This window comes from Buteo buteo, chromosome 1 (assembly GCF_964188355.1).
Source record: "Buteo buteo chromosome 1, bButBut1.hap1.1, whole genome shotgun sequence".
Classification (NCBI taxonomy): domain Eukaryota; kingdom Metazoa; phylum Chordata; class Aves; order Accipitriformes; family Accipitridae; genus Buteo; species Buteo buteo.
In genome coordinates, this window is record NC_134171.1 from 41,451,376 (window position 1) to 41,472,407 (window position 21,032).

The 21,032-nt window shown below is 39.3% G+C and overlaps 1 protein-coding gene across 2 annotated transcripts in view; it reads right to left on the reverse strand.

The window, feature by feature from the left end:
• Nucleotides 1-2,612: 2,612 nt before the first annotated feature.
• Nucleotides 2,613-21,032, reverse strand: part of GALNT7 (polypeptide N-acetylgalactosaminyltransferase 7) — a 76,559-nt gene continuing 58,139 nt past the window's right edge. The window contains exons 6-12 of one of the 2 annotated variants that reach the window (XM_075028432.1): nt 18,799-18,981; nt 15,565-15,682; nt 13,516-13,638; nt 11,240-11,458; nt 8,844-8,942; nt 7,379-7,507; nt 2,613-4,625 (exon numbers count right to left, since the gene is read on the reverse strand). In XM_075028432.1, coding sequence (XP_074884533.1) covers nt 4,488-4,625; nt 7,379-7,507; nt 8,844-8,942; nt 11,240-11,458; nt 13,516-13,638; nt 15,565-15,682; nt 18,799-18,981 — 1,009 coding nt within the window. In that variant the 3' untranslated portion in view covers nt 2,613-4,487. Of the gene's footprint in view, nt 4,626-7,378; nt 7,508-8,843; nt 8,943-11,239; nt 11,459-13,515; nt 13,639-15,564; nt 15,683-18,798; nt 18,982-19,146; nt 19,330-21,032 lie in introns of both variants that reach the window. The other variant, XM_075028439.1, reaches the window with a different exon arrangement.

A 21,032-nucleotide genomic window follows, 5' to 3' on the forward strand; every position in this document is an offset into this window, starting at 1 on the left:
AGAGCTGCGGGACCCACCTAGCCCTCAGCCCTGCTTGACCTGCACGCCACTTCGGATGGGGCACGGTTCTTGTCCCTAAAGCAATCGCGTTTCTCTTCAGTGAAGTCTGTTAGTGAGAAAAAGAAGGGATCTAACACACAAGCATACCTTTTCATCTTGGTGTCTAAACAGCTCTAACTCCTCCTTACAGGCTTTGATCCTTGTCACCTTTGTCGACCTGTTAACTGAGGGAACGTGCATTTTTCATCAGTCAGTGAAGATCCGTCAGACCATAAGCTATTCCACTGCCTTGCTGAAGAGTCTCCATCCACACTGTTTTTCAGAACAGCCACAGAGCAGTGCAACGTGATAAAAACCCTAAGGGTTGTGCTGACAGCTTATTTTTTCTTTTACCAGGACCCATGTTACGTGGTAATGGAGAATACTTAATTTGTTTCTCAGTGTAAAGAACGGGCTAGGTTTTTTCATTTAAAAACCAAAGGTCACTAACCATTAACTGGGTTACCAAGATGCATAATCCACACAAACACCTCTTCCCACTTTTGCTGTGCTCTGTGCTGGTTAATGCAGCTGAGGGCACGATGAGCGAGGCAGCACGCGCCGACGCACACGCTTGTGGCAGCAGTGGGTGAGGGGAGATGACCAGAGGCTCCCCACAGCGAAAGGAGGGCCAAGGGGGCTTCGGTCTGCAGGGGTCACTCACAGTTCATGTAGCTTTTTTTTTTTTTTCCTAAAAACACAAAGGGAGGCAAACTCACCTACATTTTTTGATAGGCTATCACTTTTTCTACCTAGACTTATTGTACGTAAAGAGTCCTCCTATACAGTGCTAGCCAAACTACACAGCTTACTATTCCAACACTACAACAGTTCAGAGGAGGCTTGCAGGGTAAGTAAAGTCAACAACCAGAAGACTAAATGCTGGCAACCGCTTCTCATGTTCTCAGAAAGTAAATATTACCCTGGAAGATAACCACTGACACTTCTCAAGGATTGCTCTCATAAATGTAAGCAAGATAAGATTTCAGAAAACAGCAAGACAGGATTTCAGAACACAGCAAGACCTAGTATTCCCATGCCTTTTCTAGCAAGGAGAAAAAACAACCAGAAACAGAAACACTTCTAATTTGTTTCTCCTGAGTTGTTTCTTTTCACCTGTTACAATTAATGGGTCTAAGCTTACCAGCGGGGAACAAGCAAGAAATGCTTTTACAAAAAACCAGTTTGTGTTCAATGGTATAGATAATTTCTTCTGCATGTTCTGAAATTTTCCTCCTTATTCCTATGTCTCCATGGATCTTGCACAATTTGATCTTTTTTAACCTACAGGGAAAGTTGTGCTTGATATACAGTAAAATCTCCCAAAGCATCTTTTGTGTTTTTATAGGCAGCAGTATGTTTTTTCTTTTCTTGTGAAAAGTCTCACAGATCAGGGATAAACATGAAATTTTTACATCTCTGGCATAATGTAATAGATCTCAGGCTTCTTGGTCTAGTTTCATAGTAGTAAGTTGTTAACTTCTGGCTTTAGGGACTGCAATTTGGAGGCAGATGGTATGGAAGAAGCAGACAGTAGTAAAGGAGATTCACTGGCATTACGGAAAGAGGATGAATTAATTCTACAATGCCATCAATGGGGACGGCATCTTTGGTACTGCCCAAAGGGTGCTGTTAGTTCTCCTGGTGCTAGGATCTCTGGTAAAGAAGAACGATGTCCCCTCTTTCCTATCAATCCCTGTTTCTCTACATAAAAGGGTATTTCCTACATGAACCGCTTGCTGCTATACCCCCTGGGGTTTTGCCAAAGCAGCCTTTCGAAATCTGAATACACAAAAGTGCACTGACAGATGTGGCTAGGGAACAAGAATCCCATCTGTAAAGAAGTACTGTAGATTTCAGCATTTAGGTTTGCTCTTAGGCCAGAACTTGTGTCTTCCGTGTGCCAATTTAATTGCATACTCTTTTGCTAAGAAACCTTCTCAGGAAAAAAAAAAAGTTTGTTCGAAACATGTTTGTTGGTGGAAACATAAACGGACTAAGATAAAATATAGAGTCAAAACACTACCAACTAATCCTGAACTCTGGTTCTACTTTAGAAATCATTCTCAAGTTAATAATTTTTCTATTAGCATATTAAATCTACCTAATTAGATCAGGGTAGGTGATACAAAAATCCAAATGTGTCCACGTGGCAACTCTCAGTGGAAATTTCATTTCATTTCACTGGAAAAAAACCTGAGTCCCCATGGATGAGACAAAAGGTACCTAGATAAAAAGTAAAATAAAACACTTTTAATATTTGTAAGCTTGTAACACTGAAGTTGTCTAGATTTTGAGATACGGGGTTTCTATAAAGATAATAATCCATTTTTACTCTGTAAAAGTATAGTAAACCCAAAAATTCAAATATTTTATTTACTTCACCTAAAAAAACAGCAACCCATAAGTAAGATATACATAGGTTTCCCAGATTTATCCCTAATAAATTTTTTAAAGATTTATACAATTTCTACAGAAACATACAGTGTATCAAAATCTGCATAAATCAAATTTATAAAATATGTAGAAATGCATAGTGATATTATCATCAACTTACAAAGCAAGAATATGGGAATTATTTTTTTCCAAGCCGGCTATAGTAGGAAAAAGTCATTACAGCAACAGCTTCTTACGATCTCATGTTTTGTAAGGTTTCAGTCTCACATACAGATTCATATTCACATACAGCATCAGCTTTCGATGAATTGCACAGAATACCCATTTAAAATGCACACCCGCACAATTTATGTGCCACCATTCTTTCTCTTATGCATAGTCGTATGATTAAATTAATCTACCCAACACACAAAAATGGAGTCAGTTTTCATACACACAAGGAACAAGTACTGGCACACACCCTTATCTTCCTTTTTTTTCCAGTTTCCCCCTCCTTTATTTTCTATTTTTCATAGCTCTGAAAGGATAGATGAGAAGTTTAAAGAAAATAGGAAAGATCCCAAACTAATAGATCAGTGCAGACAGCCCTGTAAAGATCAAACTCTGTCACCAAATATGATACATAACCCTTGTTAACATCAATGGAAGCTGCATGCAATGCTATTCTAGATTTCAGGGAAGTATTTAGTCATATTTAATAGTGTGACATGTTATAGGCATAACTCTTATGAAATCAGTACACTGATGTCAACATTTAACAGTCACAAAATCTGGAATAAGGAAGTGAGGACAAGTCATTTCTCCTCCACCTCTCTGTTCACTCAGAGTAAATATTTATACTCCTAAGGGAGTTTGCATCAACTCCTTTCCAGAACATTTTTAGAAACTTCTTCGCATTCTATTCTGTACACTATAGCACCAAGCAGTTGTATTTTCTGTTTGTAATCCCTCAGGAGAAGTTTCCAATGACAAAAAAAAAGAAGAAAATTAGTATGAATAAATGTGGTTTCAGGATTTCCATTTCTCTTTTCAAATCTAAATCTGGCATCCAAACTGGTTGACAGATGTCCTTGTAAAGAATTACACAAATGTGTTAAGAAGCTGGATGTTTTTTCCTAATTAAAAGTTTTAGTCCACCTCTTCAGTGATTTCCATTTAAAATAACAATATAAATGAAGCATTGGATTCTTTCTAAGTTTTACATAATTGTGCAGCTTTATTTTATTTAGTTTTAAAATTATTTTTATGTAAGGCATGGTTTAAACAAGCAAGTTAGTGCTTATAAATTCTTAACTGGAATCGCGAGGGTGCTTACTTCCATCCAAATGTACCACATTAGGACTAAACTCGACACTAAGCTCTTCCTTGCACCGTACAAAGTGTCCAGTTGAAGTAGAGCAGCCGAACTGGCAATAGAAATTTGTCTTCGGTAACACAATAATTACACAGGGTAGTACGGTTGGTCCCTACCCCTGGTGACAGCTCAGAAAAACCCACTGTATAATTTCCAACAAATGCTTTTCTTGTGAAAGAGAGAAATGAAAGAGGCACTAAATATGTTGAAATTCACCTTCCAAAAAAGCAGCATGACTGTGAGAGAAGGCCACCCTGGCTAATAACCTGTGGCAGTGCTTAGTAAGATGTAAAATTAAATAAAAATATACAACAGGTTGATAATCACCAAGTTCTGTGAAAATCTGGTTACTCCAACCTTTTCAAGTGTGTGTAAAAAAACTGCCTTCAGACCCCTGAGTGTAATCCCAAAGAAGACGACAACGCTTTTAACTATGTTCCTGTGAAACATAGCTAACAGCACATTAATTTACCAACATCTTAAAACAAAAAGATGTAAACATCTACAGAGTTTAAGGTAAAGCAGTTTTGTAAACATTAACTGCGGATGATAATGTTATTGTAATAATCACAGTTCCTCTATGTCCTTCATCCAAGCCAGGAGGCTCGCAGCTGTACAAAGTTAATAATTGCAGCAGTTTTCAGGCTATTTTCAGTCCTGTACAAATTAATGTTGTCAGTAGGTAGGTTTTGTCTGTCTACACACTAAGGATGTTGTTCATTTCCCATTTTTGCGTTGCTTTACTGGAGTCACACTCTGAAATGAAAACTTGATGGAGGACTTCGGAGCGATCCAAGCACTTCCCTGATGGAATGTGAGTAAATCTGTGCAGATTCTGGAAAACAAAACCATCAGGAACATGTGTGTTTGGTTTGGTTTTTGTTGTTTTGTTTTTTTTTTTTGTTTTTTTTTTTAAACATTTTCTTCACAACTGCAATATAGCTGTTTACAAAACCAGGTTTCAGGGTCCTAGAACAGATCAGTTCTATACTCATTTTACTATTTGTTAAACCTAGACCTTCACAGCCATTCATATTATGAAATGTTTGATACGTGTAGGTCCACTTGAGACACCTCCCGTTTCTCTTAGGCAACAAACTGCTAAGAAAATGAGCAGGACCGTGTCTAAAATGCTTCCAAGCCTTTTCATCCACCCTGTAACCAAACCAAAAGATTCATTTTTGAGAAAAGCTCTATGAGAACTGACTTCACTGGGCAGATCCTCCTTTGGTTAGCCCTCACATAAAGCAACTGCACACCACCACCATGAACCACACTGGGGGAAAAAAAAAACCAACCCAACAAACCACTTGCTTTGCTCCCTGTTTGGCTGGTAGAAGGAAGAGAAGAGGGTATGAGAGCGAGTCTGGCCTCCCAAGCAACAGGAAGCCACCTGAGAAACTGCAAACCTATTGTGCCTGGCCCGTTCAGGCTGAGACTCGCACGCCTGGCTCCTTCCACCCGCCCCGCGCTGCCGTGCCCGAGTCTCACGCGTCTGCAAAGCGGCCCATGGCTCCTCTCCTGCTTGCTGACCCCCTGCGCCAGACGCAGCCCCGACGTGCTGACCGGTTGCATCTCGTGCGGAGAGCGACAGAGCAGAAGCGAACTTGCGGCCGGGCTGGGGCTCTGCAGCCCTGCCCCGTGCGCCCAGATGCCCCCCGGGCACGGGGACCCTCTCCCTCCTCACTCCCGTCACTCCCACGCGCGTCTGCGTGTCCAGATGTTGGGTCAGCTCGATACGTGCTCCTGCCGTGTGGCCAGACGTGGGGGTCCTCTACTGGAGAGGTCAACAGATGAATGGACAAAAGCAATAGGCAGACCACCACCAGCCCTGTTCTGGATGTTTGCTTATGGGCACCAAAGCCCCTGCTACCGCTCAAGGCTCAAGCAGCACAGATGTTACGCTCACCAAACTGGCACGCAAGTGTTTATTCCAGAAACAACCAACCGACCAACCAGATAAAATCTCCTGGCAGCTTTCATTTACACAAGGCCACAACATTTTTCAGCGGTTCATAAGCATTTCGCTCCTTACACCCTCCTCAGAAGAAACGGTCATACCCTCTGTACTGCACAGGGGAGTGTGCCAAATTTCTAGTATTTGCGTGGTTACACACCCTTGGTGGTCCTTTCGCTTTCACCCCCCTCCCCCTTTTTCTTTTTTTTCCTTCTGGAGGCCAGCCAGCATTTTGTTCTACAGCCCAGACCGTGCCTACTGGGCTTCCTTATAACTTGCAGTAATAAGCAAACAATTACACAACTTGGTACCACTGTGGAGGAAATGGATCTTCTTGCATGAAAGAAATGCTTAGAGAAGAGCCAAGTAACATGCTGGGACACACTAGAATGGCTGGAGAGTTAACAAGTGCTATATATTATTCCAGTATTAAAGCAGAAGTTGGCAGGCACTGAAACTCTGCTTATTGATTTTTAAATTTCAGGTTTAAAGAATTTTGTCTCTCTATATGGCACAAGAAAGCTGGGTGGAAATCCATTAGGGTGCTTGGTATTTCCTAGCTCTATGCAAATACCAGAAAACGTGGAGTGGCTTAAAGGATAACAAACAGATTTTGCTGCACTCAAACAGTGCCTACATCTTTCAGGCAAACACAATCCAGATAACCAGCTAATGAATTAATAAATATGTAATATACTAGATAATCTGAAGAAAAATCCAACACAGAATAGTTTCTTGGACACAAAACCAAGTTACATGTGACTATATCCAAGGATAACGTCACCCTTAGACTATTTGGTCTCTTTTTAAGAGACAAACCTTAGACATTTTTTAAAGTAGCACTTTCAAAGCTAGCGAGGACTTAGAGATGTAGTGACTAAATAGACTGTAGCAGCCCTCACGTGTATAGGCCAACATTCCAAGTCTTTATTAAAAATTCATAGATTTTGCAATAGCATTACAATGGCACCACACCCAGTATTCACAACAGAGCATATTATTAGCAAACAGCTAATGAACAGGAAAAAGAAATACTGAAGAAGGCAAAGACAACACAAAAAGGCAGAGTAACGCTATGTTTACCTATTCCTACGTAGGCTTAAAAAGACCTTGTGTCTTTAAACAGAGCAACACTTCAATTTAGACCTCCCAAAATTAGACTTAATATTGACCCTAGCTGCTAAATGCACATCAGCATTTAAGTAATCTTCTCACAGTGTACATTAGATAAAGAAACTTTCTTCACAGAAAGCATACAAGCAGAGAGGGTGACGACACTACTAGCTTTTAGAAACTCTGTCGCCAGTAGTGGACATCCTCTTTGGTTCCTCTGAGACAACTGCAAACTCCTAACATACCTGTGGCAGCACATGTAGCTTCATCAGGTTTTCCTTAAAGATTCTGCTATAGAAGACAGCAACTAGAACCACTAGCAAAAGCATCTTTCCCTAGAGGAAGATTCGTGGCAAGCATGGATTTCCAAGAATGTGCAATTAACAATTTACTCTACTTGGTTCAGTTAACCTTGTTGTAGATCTTTATTTTCAGATATACATAAAGTAATTTTAAAAAGGTGCAAAAAATCAGGATGCAAATTCTAATTTCTTTTCTGCTATGTATCTGTTACATACCTTGAAGTATTGCCAATCCTTGTATTCATTCTGATTACAGTGTGTAATCATAATTTTGGATCCATCCGGTCCTTTAGTTAAGCACTGATCATACTGCATGAGTTGATTAGCTTCATTGATTCGGAAAAGCTAACAGGAAAAAAAGAAAGCCACCTTTTTAACAGTTGAGTCAAAATAACGAGAATTTTAGAAACACTGAAAATACCAACAAAATTGCACCATTCAAAATATTCTCTGGTGTTATTACACCTACCTTTCAGAAGCGTTCTTTATTTTACATGATGTAAGGCACTTTTACTATCACAACACTCAATTTCACAGATAACTTTCCAGTAGGATTTAGAAGGCTAAGAAACTTAGCTAGCAAGACAAAAATGATAAGAGTAAAGGGATTCCTATTTGGGAGGCTTCTGAAAGTGTTTGATTAAAAGCCTTTGTATGATTTGATGGCCAAACAATCCACTATCTTTCTAAAGGTCTGGTAGCAAGTCCTTGGTCCTGGACAGTAATTTCACGTGAAGACAGTAAAACTTCGGCATTTTACCCATGGAGGAAATCAAACTAATGCATCCAGATACATTAGCTGTCCTAGCTACTTCTTATGAAGTAATTGTTAAGAGTTTTTGGGGGTAACATATACAGAAAAAGTAGTTTGGGAACTTTTTAATTAAGTATCAAAATAAAAGAGACATTTCCAGGGGCTACCAAGAGCTAACCCAAATATGATTTTTGAAAGCATCATCCCGCACATGATTTCAAGACCGCTGTGACAAAACTTGCCCAGTTCAAGTCTCCATCAGCATAAACAAGGACTTAAAATGAAAAGTTTTCCAACTGAAAAAGGAGATGTAAAGACAGAACAGCATGTTTGTGTGGTAGTGTGGGTAGGTTTGTGAAGATACAGGTCAAACACAATAGCAGCTTGGATTGTAACCATCTATTAGTAAATATGTTCTGCCAATTAATTTGTAAACGAAGCAGCAAGAAATTTGTATTCAACTTCTTGTCTTCTGTGGTGGAAGATGAGTTACTGCACAAAAGAGTTTTATACTTTCATTATAGCAAAACAACTTCATGAAATAATTGATCCAAAGCAAGTAAGGGGTTGTTTCCTGAAGGATTAATTATTAAGTGAAGATAAATGATGAATCAGCAGCAATGCTAAGAGCTGCAGTTATTCTAATGCAGTGATACGGCTGCTTTAAAACACAGGTCTTGCGTCCTCATGTACCTGTTTCACTGAAGAAGAGATTACGAATTTGCCTTCAATTTTGTACTGTGTGTGTTTGAAATGATACTTTCAGATTCCCACATTTTAGCAATGTCAGTATGCTTATGGAAAATCCCTAGCTCCCATCTTTGTAGCTGGCACCTAAGTGACTTTACGTACAGGCTTAACAGAAAACCAGCCTGTTACCATCCACAGCAAGCGATTCTCCTTCAGACTTGCCTCCAGGCTCCTTACCTGATTTCCTCCCATTCTGTGGCATGGCCCAAGCTCAACGAAGCCACCATTGGTGTGCCCCATGCTATCGATGCAGTAAGCGGTTTCAAAGCCTCTAATCTGGAAAAGAGGTTTTGCACTCTAAGTTAGTTTCAAGGAAAAAATAAGCATAAAGGAGTTCAGAAAATTCCCACGTATCTTTCAAACCAGAAACAGATACCTGACAGAGAGACACGAGACAAACCTGTGCATGAAATTTAAATTCTGATGTTAACTGTTCTGGGAGATGGAGCTTCAAGCTGCCCATGCTAATTTGCAGGCTCTTAGTGAGTTAAAGTACACTGATAAAGCTAAAGTTGCAAAGCTCAGTTCCAAATTAATGACACCGAAATGTAGTACTTCCAAATATTTTAATTTATTCAATCTCCTATCAAAGCATGTTCAGTCTCCCAGGTCTTCATAAATAAAGCAGGAGCTCAGCTAAGTTGCTCTCATCTTGTGGATGAGAGAAATGGGATGCAGAGAAGTTATGCACAGCAGTTATTAACTGCAGCCAGGCACAGCCCACTGACCTGGCTGCTCAGATGTACCTCCTCCAGCAGCAATTACACGGAAAAGAAGAGGTAAAATTGATGAGGGGCAGGCACAGGCATAGGCATAAAGAACGAAAGTCCTGTCAGAAAGCATGCCTCAACTGCTGATTACCCCATTCCCTTCTCAGAATGGCCAGCAAACAACTTTACAAAGACTTTATGACACCAATAACATTCTTTCCAGACCTATTTTCTTTGCCAGAGCCTCCTCCTTCTTTGTGATGGTAGAAGAAAATCTGGAGGACTAAGCTTAGACCTGACTTCCAGAGAGAGTGTTAAGGAAGACAAACCCCACACTTTCATTCCTGACAGTTTGGAAATGCAATTAGTGTGGTGTTACGAATGGGGGGCGTGGGGTGGTGGATTTCTCAGATGTAGGATAACTAGCAGCCAGCGAAGAAGTATTGAAGAAAACTTCAGAGAAGTCTCTGAACTTCCGACTTTCCTGTTACTTCACCAGAGCCACTCGCTTTTATCAGGGATGATTTCCCACAACGTGGCCATTATTATTTTATTCTCTTCAAATACTTTCACCTTAGTGAATAGTAACATATAATGCACCTTCCTAACCCTTTATGTCATTTCAAAAGGAGGTCTAAGGCTAATGTAGTAACTGATGCTTTGTGCTAGCTTTTAGATAAGAAATAAAGGTGGCATTGTTCAGCTGGTCCCTCAGATCCAAGACTATTTGTACCCCCTTCGACCATGCACATGCTCTGTATCACTAATTCCTCAGAAAAATTAGAGATGGCACTTGCTTGGCCACTGGAAACAGCACAGATCTGTACTTTCTGATGCTTTGTTGAAGTTAAAAAATTAAAAAGTAAAAAAATAAAGTAAAAAATAAATAAAGTAAAAAATAAATAGTAAAAAGTAAAAATAAATAAAGTAATAAATAAATAAAGTAAAAAAATCATTTCTTGGGAAAGAAGGTTGTTAAATTTGGTGGGACACAGGAATCCTCCTCTGCTAGTGAGATGATTTTCTGATTTTGCCTCCACGATCTGCAAAAGTGAAATTAATAGCAGAGACAGGGCAAGGCTGGAACCAACTGAAAATGGCAAAAAAAAATTAAAATATCTGAAAGCAGGCTGGAGACCTGCAGTAAAAGCTCCTCAAGGTGTGGAGTAGATGGCAGAACAGAACAGGCAGGGTTCAGTGAAGTGTCCTGCATTCACCTGGCAACATGCTGTCTCTCTCTGTCAACCACGCCAAAACGCCAAATTTGTAACCACATTCCTAATTTAGCGTAAAGTCATACTCATATACAATAATGCTGGAAATGACTGTTAAGGAATCACATCAAGTTATTACATGCAGATAAGGGATGTACTGAGGCTGTAACTGTATGAGTACCTCCCAGGCCAGCAAACGTAGGCAGAATGTACTCCACCTGGATTTCACGATCTGTTCTCTAGGCCTTCACAGAAAAAGATTTTCACCTATTAATCTTTGCCAATACTCCTACACACACAGGATTCGCATTTTTTTCTTTTAAAAACCCCTAAATTCCCATTAAGGAAAAAAGAGCTTTAGACATAATTGAAGACAAGGCTAGAGATAAAATTATCCAAGGACCTATGGAGCTAATAATAATAATAATAATGATAATAAAAAAATTGCACCCCTTAAAATATATATAAAATTATTTTCCTAGGGTTATAAACTCTATAGCTCTCAGGCTAGTAACATACACCATAGTATACCAGTAATCAAAGAGCCTGTTCTCAGATTGATGTCAAGTAACAATCACTTCCTTTTGAATTCCCAATTTTAAAAAAAAAAAATCTCCTAAAATAAATACAGGTTATGTACTGTACTTACCTCTCCCCAGTCCACGTTTTTAGGTGGTAAGGGATAATATGAAGTTATATCATACGCTATTTCTTCCATAAACCACTTAAAACTTTTGCAGTTGTGATCTTCACGGAATTTTTTCAGCTCAGATATATCTCCATAGGGTAGCGCTTTTGTCTCTGGACGACTGGCATAAAAGTAATCTTTGTATTCGTCCCACCACACTTCTACAACTCTGACATAGTTCTGTGAAGAACAACGACATTGCTGCACACTCAAAGCACACGCAACAGGTCACATGCAACTGCGTGTTAATTCCAGAAATTTAAGGATTTCCCCTCTTAAAAAGTGGCAGCATAAAATTTTTATATAGCACTAATAATTTGTCACCTTCAGCAGATTATACAAGACACATGCATATCATTTTCAAATGACAGTTTAGGATCGAAGCCAGCAAAATAAACTGGCTTGCTTAATGAGAATACGAAGTCTTTTTCCAAGCTTAGAGAATGTTTATTTGAACATAAAGACTCTTCAGTTATGGGTGCAATAAAATGTTGCAATCATTTGCTGTGTACAAGAACTGCAATTTAGAGTTTCTATTCGCCTTCTACAGTTTTAATACAGAGAATGATATGCATTAGTCCACTAAGGGTGAAAAAAATAAGTCTTAAACAGGTCAGCTATGGCACACTGAGGAGATTTTATCTTCTTAAGTAAAGTAGTTTATTGCTGCTTGGGGAAGGGGAAAAAATGCATAGGTCGCCTGGTGAACAAACCTCTCCATCACATCCTTCTTCTCGGTCTCTTTGGTGGCTCTTATCTCTATATTACCTGTACAAGTTCTAGATGCACACCTCACTTTGTACGGTTTTGCTAGCATTAATGACCTGGTGTTAAAACAGTCTACTTTAATAGATCTGACTAAAGGCACAAATTATTGTGAGCTTTACTTCAATCCACATCCAGCATAAACTGAACAAAGCTATAAAAAAGCACATTTACTATGGGGACAGGAGGGTGCCCAAAGAGGGAGAAACCTACTCCTGCATCCTGCCTTGTACAGAGAAGCAACTTAATATTTAAGAACACTCAGCAGTGTTTCGTTGTATTCAGTAAGCAGACAAGCAGACTCATGTAAAGTGTTTAGATATGCAGTACATATTTTTGATCAGCTTTTCAGAAGAGTGAAATGGTTTTTATAATTTCAGACACGGCAAACACCTTGCCTGCATTGAGCAATGGAGCTATCATTTGCTATCCTGCCTCCCACTGCTCTGTCTCTACTCCCAGCTATGCCCACTTCCCTCTACCCTCCCTTGCACTGATCCTGGTGCTTGTTTGATCAAAATGTTAATCAATTCACATTACTAATAGAGGCCTTTTTTTTTTCAGGGTGTCAGGTTAGTTTTCTACCATTAAGCTAGGCTGGGACATTCCTTTTTCAGCAGAACCAACTGCTAGCTTGGCTCAAGCCATACTCTGTAACCCTACCAATAGTCATCATCATCAGTAACGTCCAGGAAGATGGCTCTGGGATTGGAATTTACAAAGAACTGGGTCTTTGGGAATGGGATTTACCAATGCCGAAACACTGCACAAGAGAAAGCTTAAACTAGGCAATAGGAAACCTTAACAGGAGGGTTGTCTCTCTTCCTGCTGGTAGGTGCAAACTTACATGAAACAGTTTTTCTTGATTCAAATTTTCTCTTCAGATATAGGCAGCTGGCTCACTCTTTTCTTGAGGTGACGTCTATTTTTAAAATCATGGATTAAGCAACACTTCTGAACCTGCAAGGTGCCTGTGGAGTTACCAACCTTTACGATGAAGTGCAGAGCACACCGTTTTCCCAAGTGTCATTCACTGCTTCTTAATTAACAAATGCAGCCACAAAGGTCTGAGAGATGCTACATTACAGCGTTTGCTACCTCAGCCTAGAATCACCAAAGGGTGATTTCAAACCCACAATCATCATCTCCCGGAGTGACTAGAGCTGTTCGTACTTCAGTTGGGCACAGCACGGCAAAGGCTTGGGGTGCTGAGAGTAATAGGAAATGTGGTTTGTACCTCAAAGGTGGAGCAGGGTGGAGCAAGAAGATGGGTTCCAGGAATCTCTAGTCTTTACAACAGTGGGATTGGCACAAAGATTTCCTTCCCATGGGGATGACCATCTTTACTTTAGACACTGAATAGCTTTGGATGAAGTGCTCGCTAAATTGCTACTAATAATTTAAATAGATTTATCTTAAACTGTTGTTATCTAAAATCAAAAACCACCTTCAAGGTTGCAGCAAAACAGTACCTTTAATGTAGGAGAAGACCCAACGTACACAGGGGGTGGATTTCCTTGCCAACCCTGGAGACGATAGATGTGTCCAACACGAGAACAGGGAACAAACAACAGTTTTCCCCCACACTGCCAGATCTACAAGTTAAAGCAAAGGTATTATTAATATATATGCACAGGAATTTAAGACAGATAAATAGGTAACAAAATTATGGGAGAAACATCAACTATTTTTCTTACTATACCAACTGTGCGATAGATTTAAATATTTTCACTTCAGATGTACGCATAACACAAAAGGTCTCTGAAATGAAAGGCTGTATTGAGTACATCTTCAACTCAGCCATGAAATTACTCAACTAAATTGCTTTTTAAAAAGTTTGCCATCTCATTTCATCGCTATTTTAAGACAACAGTAATGAATGAGTGCACAAAATCTGGAACTGGGTATTTTTTATTATGACAGAATTAATAATATTTTGATTTTATTAAAGCAATTCACATACCATCACTAAGATGGGTTTTGGTTAGATGCCCATCACATTGAAGTTTTTCTTAATAAAGACTAGTAGGAGAGAAGGATGTCTTTGGTAACCCATTGTTCCAAGTACAAAAAGATTTTTCTCTAACTATAGTAGCCAAAAATAAAAAAATGGGTAAAACATACTACCATTCTGAAATTCACTCCCTCCCACATGTCCTTGGATAATGCATTTATGCGGAAAAGAAAACATACCTAAATCTGAATATAGTTGCTCATAGTTTTGACAAGTATGAAATGTAGCATCAATTTGAAATTCAAGCTAACTTTGGGGATGTTCCAAATTAGTCTGAATTCCAGATTAAAAATATGATTTAAGAGCATTAGGAAAGATAGGCAGAATAGTTTACTTCCTTCATTGCATCATCATATTAATTTTCTTAATTTTCATCACAAAAACCCCTCAGATATGCAAGGCCATTATATTTGCTATCTAGCAGTCAGCATGCAAGACTGCTAAATGTTGTTTAGTCCTTCAGATTAGTTGTGATCTACATGAAACCAATTTGGAGGTCTCTACATAATCAGCACTTCAATTACAAAACTACTGTATGTAATTTCAATCATGATTTAGCTCTAAGCAAGATGGAGAATTAGAAGGATAAAGACCCTGTATGTGTAACATCCTTAATAACTACCTTTTGCATATGGATTTACAGCTGAGCAAGTGCACTTGGAGCTCTCCTCAAAACCATGAAGAGCAAGAGTAGCTAGGGGAGCTCTGAATGTACTTTTAGTAAAATTCAGCTACAATTTCACAGATCGCTACTGAGGATATTAGATGTCTCCACTTTTGTTTGTTAATTGGGACAGATTCCTGCTGTCTGCCACTTGTGTCATTATGAACACTGAAGGTACAAGAAGCTAATGATTATCATCTCACATTTCCTGCTAACTGAAGAGCATGCATGTGCCTAGGAGTGAAAATAAAATCTTCTGCAGTGATTATGAATTATGCAGTTAACGTTTCAATTATGAAGACTTCTCTCATAAAGAAGTTCTTGAAATTTTGAAAAGTATACGAGATCATTATCCACCCCTAAAAATGGTAGGGAGGAGGAAACCAGCACAGATTACTTTTTGTTGCATCGTTATATACTTTACAGGCATCTATGCATAAACTGAATGCTACTTGTTCTCTATAATCACTTTCATCAGAAACAAATTTTTCTATACTCACCATAACAGCACTCAGTCCCCCCCCGCCCCATCAAATTTGTCAGTCTGTTTTCAGATTAAGTATTTAGGGGTGTGTGTGATCCCAAACCATTAACAAAATCTAGATTACTCAGCATTTGGGTCTCAGCACTGGGCCACCTCTCTGAAGACTTCTGCCCCAAAGACCACAAAGAAACATTGAGGACACACATCTCTGCCATAACATCTCCTCACAACAAAACCTTCTGGGCTTCATGAGGCAAGAGGTGGTGCAAATCAGAGGTAGGTCTGTCTGAACGCCAAACAGAAGTATTTACAGAAAAAAGATCTACTAGACTGAATTAGTTTTCAACTTTTGGTGTTACCTTGTAAGAAATTTCAAAATTTTCACCACCCCAAATTTGAAGCCCTGGATCATAGAGACCCAGTTCAAAGAAGAAATCGCGTTCAATGGCAAACAATCCACCAGCCATTGCAGGGGACCTGAAAGAGTAAGACAGTGTAACTCCTTCTGCCAAAAGGATACGATAATACTTGGAGAAAGCATTAATTAAGGAAGCAATTCACTGTTAACATATAATAAAGATCAGATAAATGGCAATACACTGAAAAATCATAAAGCTTTGTCATCAGCTTCCAGCAATTTTCTGAAGCGACAACTGTATAATTTCTAGTGAAGTCCCAGTTTTTACTATGTTGTGGGTTTGATTTTTTGGGGGGTTGTTTTTGTTTCTTTTTTTTTTTTTTAATTTAATTACACAAAATTTTGGTTGGAATTATCCATTCAGCCAGCCAGCATGCTTCTATTAAAATAAACAAAGGTAAGAATCAGTCTGACAAGACGTTTCTCTTTTGAAAGTTGTTGAAGTTTTTCAGACAACACATAAGACTGCGTAGCAGACTTAGGTTTACGTTCTGAGGAGCTGCCACATTGAAACGCATTGTCTATTAAACAAGCAACAGAGTTTTTCCAGCTAAACAATACCATTCTATCTTCTCCCTCTGGCTCTTTTTCTACCACTGCCATATGAGACACTTTTCATTATACTCAGTGAAAATTTTAAGAGGGCCTGGATCAAGTTGTACAAGGTTTCCATTTTGGTTTAGGTTTTCTTTTTTTTAAAAATGGCTTTGTAAATCCCTCCATGTATGCCAAGGTGCAATTAGCAAGTTTTAATGTGTCAAAAAGATGTGGCGGTTTGGATTAGAGCATTTTTGCAGAATGGCTCTAACCAAAATTCTTTGGTAGCTTGCTCACACTGAAATAGAGAGTAGGGCATGTTAAGCCATTTCCAGTGCACATACCAAGCATTTTTCACCTGAGGATCAATAAATATATAAAAATCTTAATGGGTACAAGCTGGAGTCCCTACTAAGTTGGCAATTGAAAAAAAAACAGCTGGTAAGGAAAAAGTTGATTCTTTCTGACTTCAGATGATCTGCAGCACTGAAAGGAGGAGGATCCAAGAGTCCAGATCACTCTGGTGAGTCAAGTAAAACACAAGTGAAATATTCCTTCATGACCAAATTATTGAGAGATGGGTCATTTCTAGCACTATTCAGTCTCTTCATGCCATTAGATTTTTAACTTAGTGGTGCTCCTTTTAACAGCAATGATTATTTATCTCCCTTCTGTACACAAATGTCTGGAGGAGAACTGCTTAAGAAAAAGTAACCCGTACGGTTAACATATACCCCCTCCGCATAGCAGGGGCAGGGCAGCAACAAAAACAGAGCTGCTGGGTCTATCAGCTGAGTTAAGTGTAATGTTTATCAGTTTATTTGCTCTCCAAATCACCTGATCAGATGCCGTTACTCCTAAATGTCCCCTTCTACTTGTCTGCCTACTGTATTTTCCTCCAACACTGCTTTTGCATCACAGGGGTTCAAAGGGGAGGAAGCCAGCGAGCACAGCAGGGAGAAGCATGTTGCATAGCACAGCCCTGTGGCTTTCCTGCATTTTTGGTTTTCCTCAGCACCATAAAGACTTGGCAAGTGTAGAGGCCTCAGATGCTGAAGTTTCAGTCTTGGCCTCCAACGTGCTGTCAAGTGTGTTAAAGAACACAGTAAAATCCGCATAAGGTCAGTAGTTTATTTTATAGGATATGAAGAGGTAAGCATAATATTACTGAAAGAAGGATTCAGTCCTGGGGCAATTCTCGCACTACAAAAGGTTTGTTTCTGCACTTTAAGCTGTTGAGGTTTTTTTGTTTGTTTGTTTTCTTTTTAAACTAAGCAATCCTGGCTATGGTTTCAGCAAGACTTTTACGTGGTCCTACTTGCCCTGGTATTGCTGCAACAAAATGCATACAGCCTGGACATAAACAGATGCAGGGAACGTCTCTTTTTAAAAGAAGCACTGTAACTCTGGAAGTATTATTAAAAATAAAGTCATCTTTTAAACCATTCTGAGAACATGTGTTCTGTGTTTCTGGGAACAGTTTAAAGGATTTTAAGACCTGTTTGGATGGTAAACACAGAACACAACAGTGATGTTTGAAATATTTTATCCCCCTCTAAGCAAATATTAAAGTTCCAATGTGGACAGCCTTGTCAGAAAATGGTATTATTTATACTGTATACAAAACAGATCAAAGCTTCATAACTTCCTTGCATGTGTTGCCATTTTAGCAGAGAACAATCACGGGTGAGGATAGGGAATTACCAACATCAGTTCTTACCATGTTTAAATCATATATACAAGCAATAGAAGACATTAGATTCTGAAGATGTGAGGATTGCTTTCAAATGTAGTAACACGATTAGTTAAGTGTGAAGGGGAAAGTAATAAAAAACAGCAGAACCACAGTCTCCCAGTCTTGAAAAGCCATCCAGAAACCCTAGTTTCTAAGCTAGGATTTCTAGCCAGTTTCTGTTTGCTAGGAAGAAAGCATACCCCCTTACAAAGCATAAGAAAAAGGTGGGACTTCTGTGAAAGCTATTGGAGTTTTCCCAGAAAATAAGGTGGTGTTTCTTAATTTATTTTTTTTTTAATGTTGTGTGTATTAAATTAAAATCCCCAAACATACTGACACCTTAGAAAATATCTAGCCAAGATTCTTAAACAGTATGCTTCTTTGTCAGATGTGATCTATTATGAAGCAAGTGGGAGAAATACGACAAAAGGGATTTTTTTGATGCACTTGCATAATCCATGAGCTGTATGCATGCATCAAGCCATGACAGCAGGCTACAGATTTTATGCATTACCGGCTATTACAAAGACTCACAGCATGCTCGTTATTTCAAATCAAATGGTTAAATAAGCACTGTTGTTTCCAACACTACTTTTAAAAAAGTATCATTGCTAAATAAATTTTCCCTGGAAACAAAGTCATACAATATTTTATTCTGCCAGACAGAACCCTGTCATTCTAATGTGCGCCCTATTAACCACACAAGAGCAGGAATGGAGAGGCAACACAAGGTAGCAAAGGTATTTTGAGCAAATAGTCAGCTGTGGCAAACAGGTCTGATTAAACAAAGCAGCTGCTGTGGTTAGAAATACAAAGATTTTCAGGCTAGAAGTACATGCAAGTTTTAGTGGATCAATATTGACTTCAGAAAAAGAAGAAACGGGTAAGTGATTTAGTGATTACCGATACGGTTCAGTTTTTGTCTTTCTGCTTTCCTTCTCTCGCTTGGTCAAGGGAACCCTCTTCCATAGCATACTCCAATCCCACGCTCCTCTAGCAAACCCATCTTCGTCACCACCCCCTTGGGGCACAATCTTATAAGTGTTGCCATCTATGACATCTATAAGCGGCACAGTGCATGTGGTTCTGCAGGGTGGCGGATGGTGGCAAGGAAGATGCAGTTATGTGCAAGGACCCGCGTGGCACACGTGCACCGACCGTAGTTCATGGGAAAAGAGGGGGGGAGGGAAAAACGAAAGGGTTTAGACAATTATTCATTAAGGTTCACAGTATGTAAACAGCTCGCTTTACCGATAAGGCTCAGTTTTATGTTTTCGTTTGGACTTTTCCTTGTGGCTTAACGGAATTCGTTTCCATAGCAAACTCCAGTCCCAGGCCCCTCTGGCAAAACCATCTTCATCCCCACCTTGTTGTGGCTCAATGGAATAATCATTCCCATCTATGTAATCTATTAGAGGTACAGTACATGTAGTTCTGAAACATTTATAGAAGGGAAAGAGAGAGCAAAATACAATTTCAGAAGAGTAATCTGTCTAATCTGAAGTTTACACCATTAATTATTAAGCTTATAGAGCAGTTTATATGAAAAGTCACTTGTAAACATATTATTAAAAAATGAAGCCTCATTAGAAGAAAAAAGAGATAGTCCTTTCTTTATGTTTAAGAGGTTCTGAAAGCAGAAAAGTTAGGTCTGAAATGCTAATATATCAATTTGTTTATCAGTACTTTTTCCTTTATGTGTATTTCCTGACATGGGTCTTCTAATAAAGCACTGCTGGAGGCAACAGAGGAGCCCTTAGAGGACTACAGTTCTCACAGTATTATTATTTCTTGTAATTTCTATTCATATCAGATCTTAGCTGTCAACAAGTATGATAAGCTCTTAGCTTTTACTAGTGTAAACATGGATTTTCACTGTTCTGTCCTATTTGACTGCCCTGCAAATCCAACCTCTCAGGATAAAAAAAATGTTACTGGTGCTCTCCTAGCAGCAGTCTTCAATAGAATTTTTCCTGTTTGATTTGCAATATACTCCTCACTGTGATCTATCACATACAATATTCACCAAGAAAAAGACATTATCTTGTTATTCTCCCCAAATTTTCCAAATGAGTTTCCCGGTCAACCAAACTTTGAGCATTTCCATCTTTTTAAGTCAAAACCTTTGAGATAGGAAAATAAGCGGGGTGAAAAGAAACGCTAATGCCGTGCTCTTCTGTGAGGCAGAAGCGGCAGCACGCGGCACCCAGGCTACCAGGGCTCGGAAGAAGGCTGCCGAGCGATGCCCTCCTGGCACCGTACGGCTCAGCATTGCTGGTCCTCACGTAACCTCTGCTTGTGCGGGAGGTGCTGGAGGATGCCTCTAAAGCTGCCTGTTCTCACCAGCCTTTCTCATGTAAAAGAGTAACACACACTCAATGGAAGCACACAAGCATTTCCATCTTCTCTCTAGTATCCGAGTCCAAATACAGTCTTGAAGCTGAGTTACAGCCTTTAAAACACACAAAATCCACCTCTTCAAGAAAGTTCTGGTAGTATGACAGGTTAACAAATAGTTTTTAGGATTGAGCAGTTATTTTGTGGGATTAAAGATTTTACACGAGCGCATGGTTTCCTAAACACACATACCCCCTGACCACACAAGCTAAGAGCGTGGTAGCACACAGCAACAGCAGCATTTCAACAGCTGGAAGAAATGAAGCCCCTGGGGACGTCCCTCCTCTGTCACCCACGCACACAGCGCAGGCATTTCCACCACTGACTCCGAGCAAGCGCCTGGGCTTGAGGCAGAGACAGGCTCAAGTGCTGGCCTTGGTTCGCTAGAGACAATGCTCCAAAATGCTTCAGAGGAAACAAATAAGACCATATTGCAAGACCAAAGATGAGAAAGTTATAAAACTCTTGAGATCACGGCAACTTTAAACCCCCATTAAATCAAAACACTTACTGCTACTTTTCCTCTACCAAAAATCACATTTTTGTTTAGTTATTTTGTTTAATCAGGTTCCTTATTCAGCCAGAACAGAACATTTTTATAACAGTCCCTAGATCACTGCAAAAGACAAGAGCTGTCTTATATTTAATCTACACTAAGCAAAATATTCAGTATGACTATTAAAATAAATTATCCAGAGATTTACTTGCCTGACTACTTTCCTTCCTCCTTACATAACTTT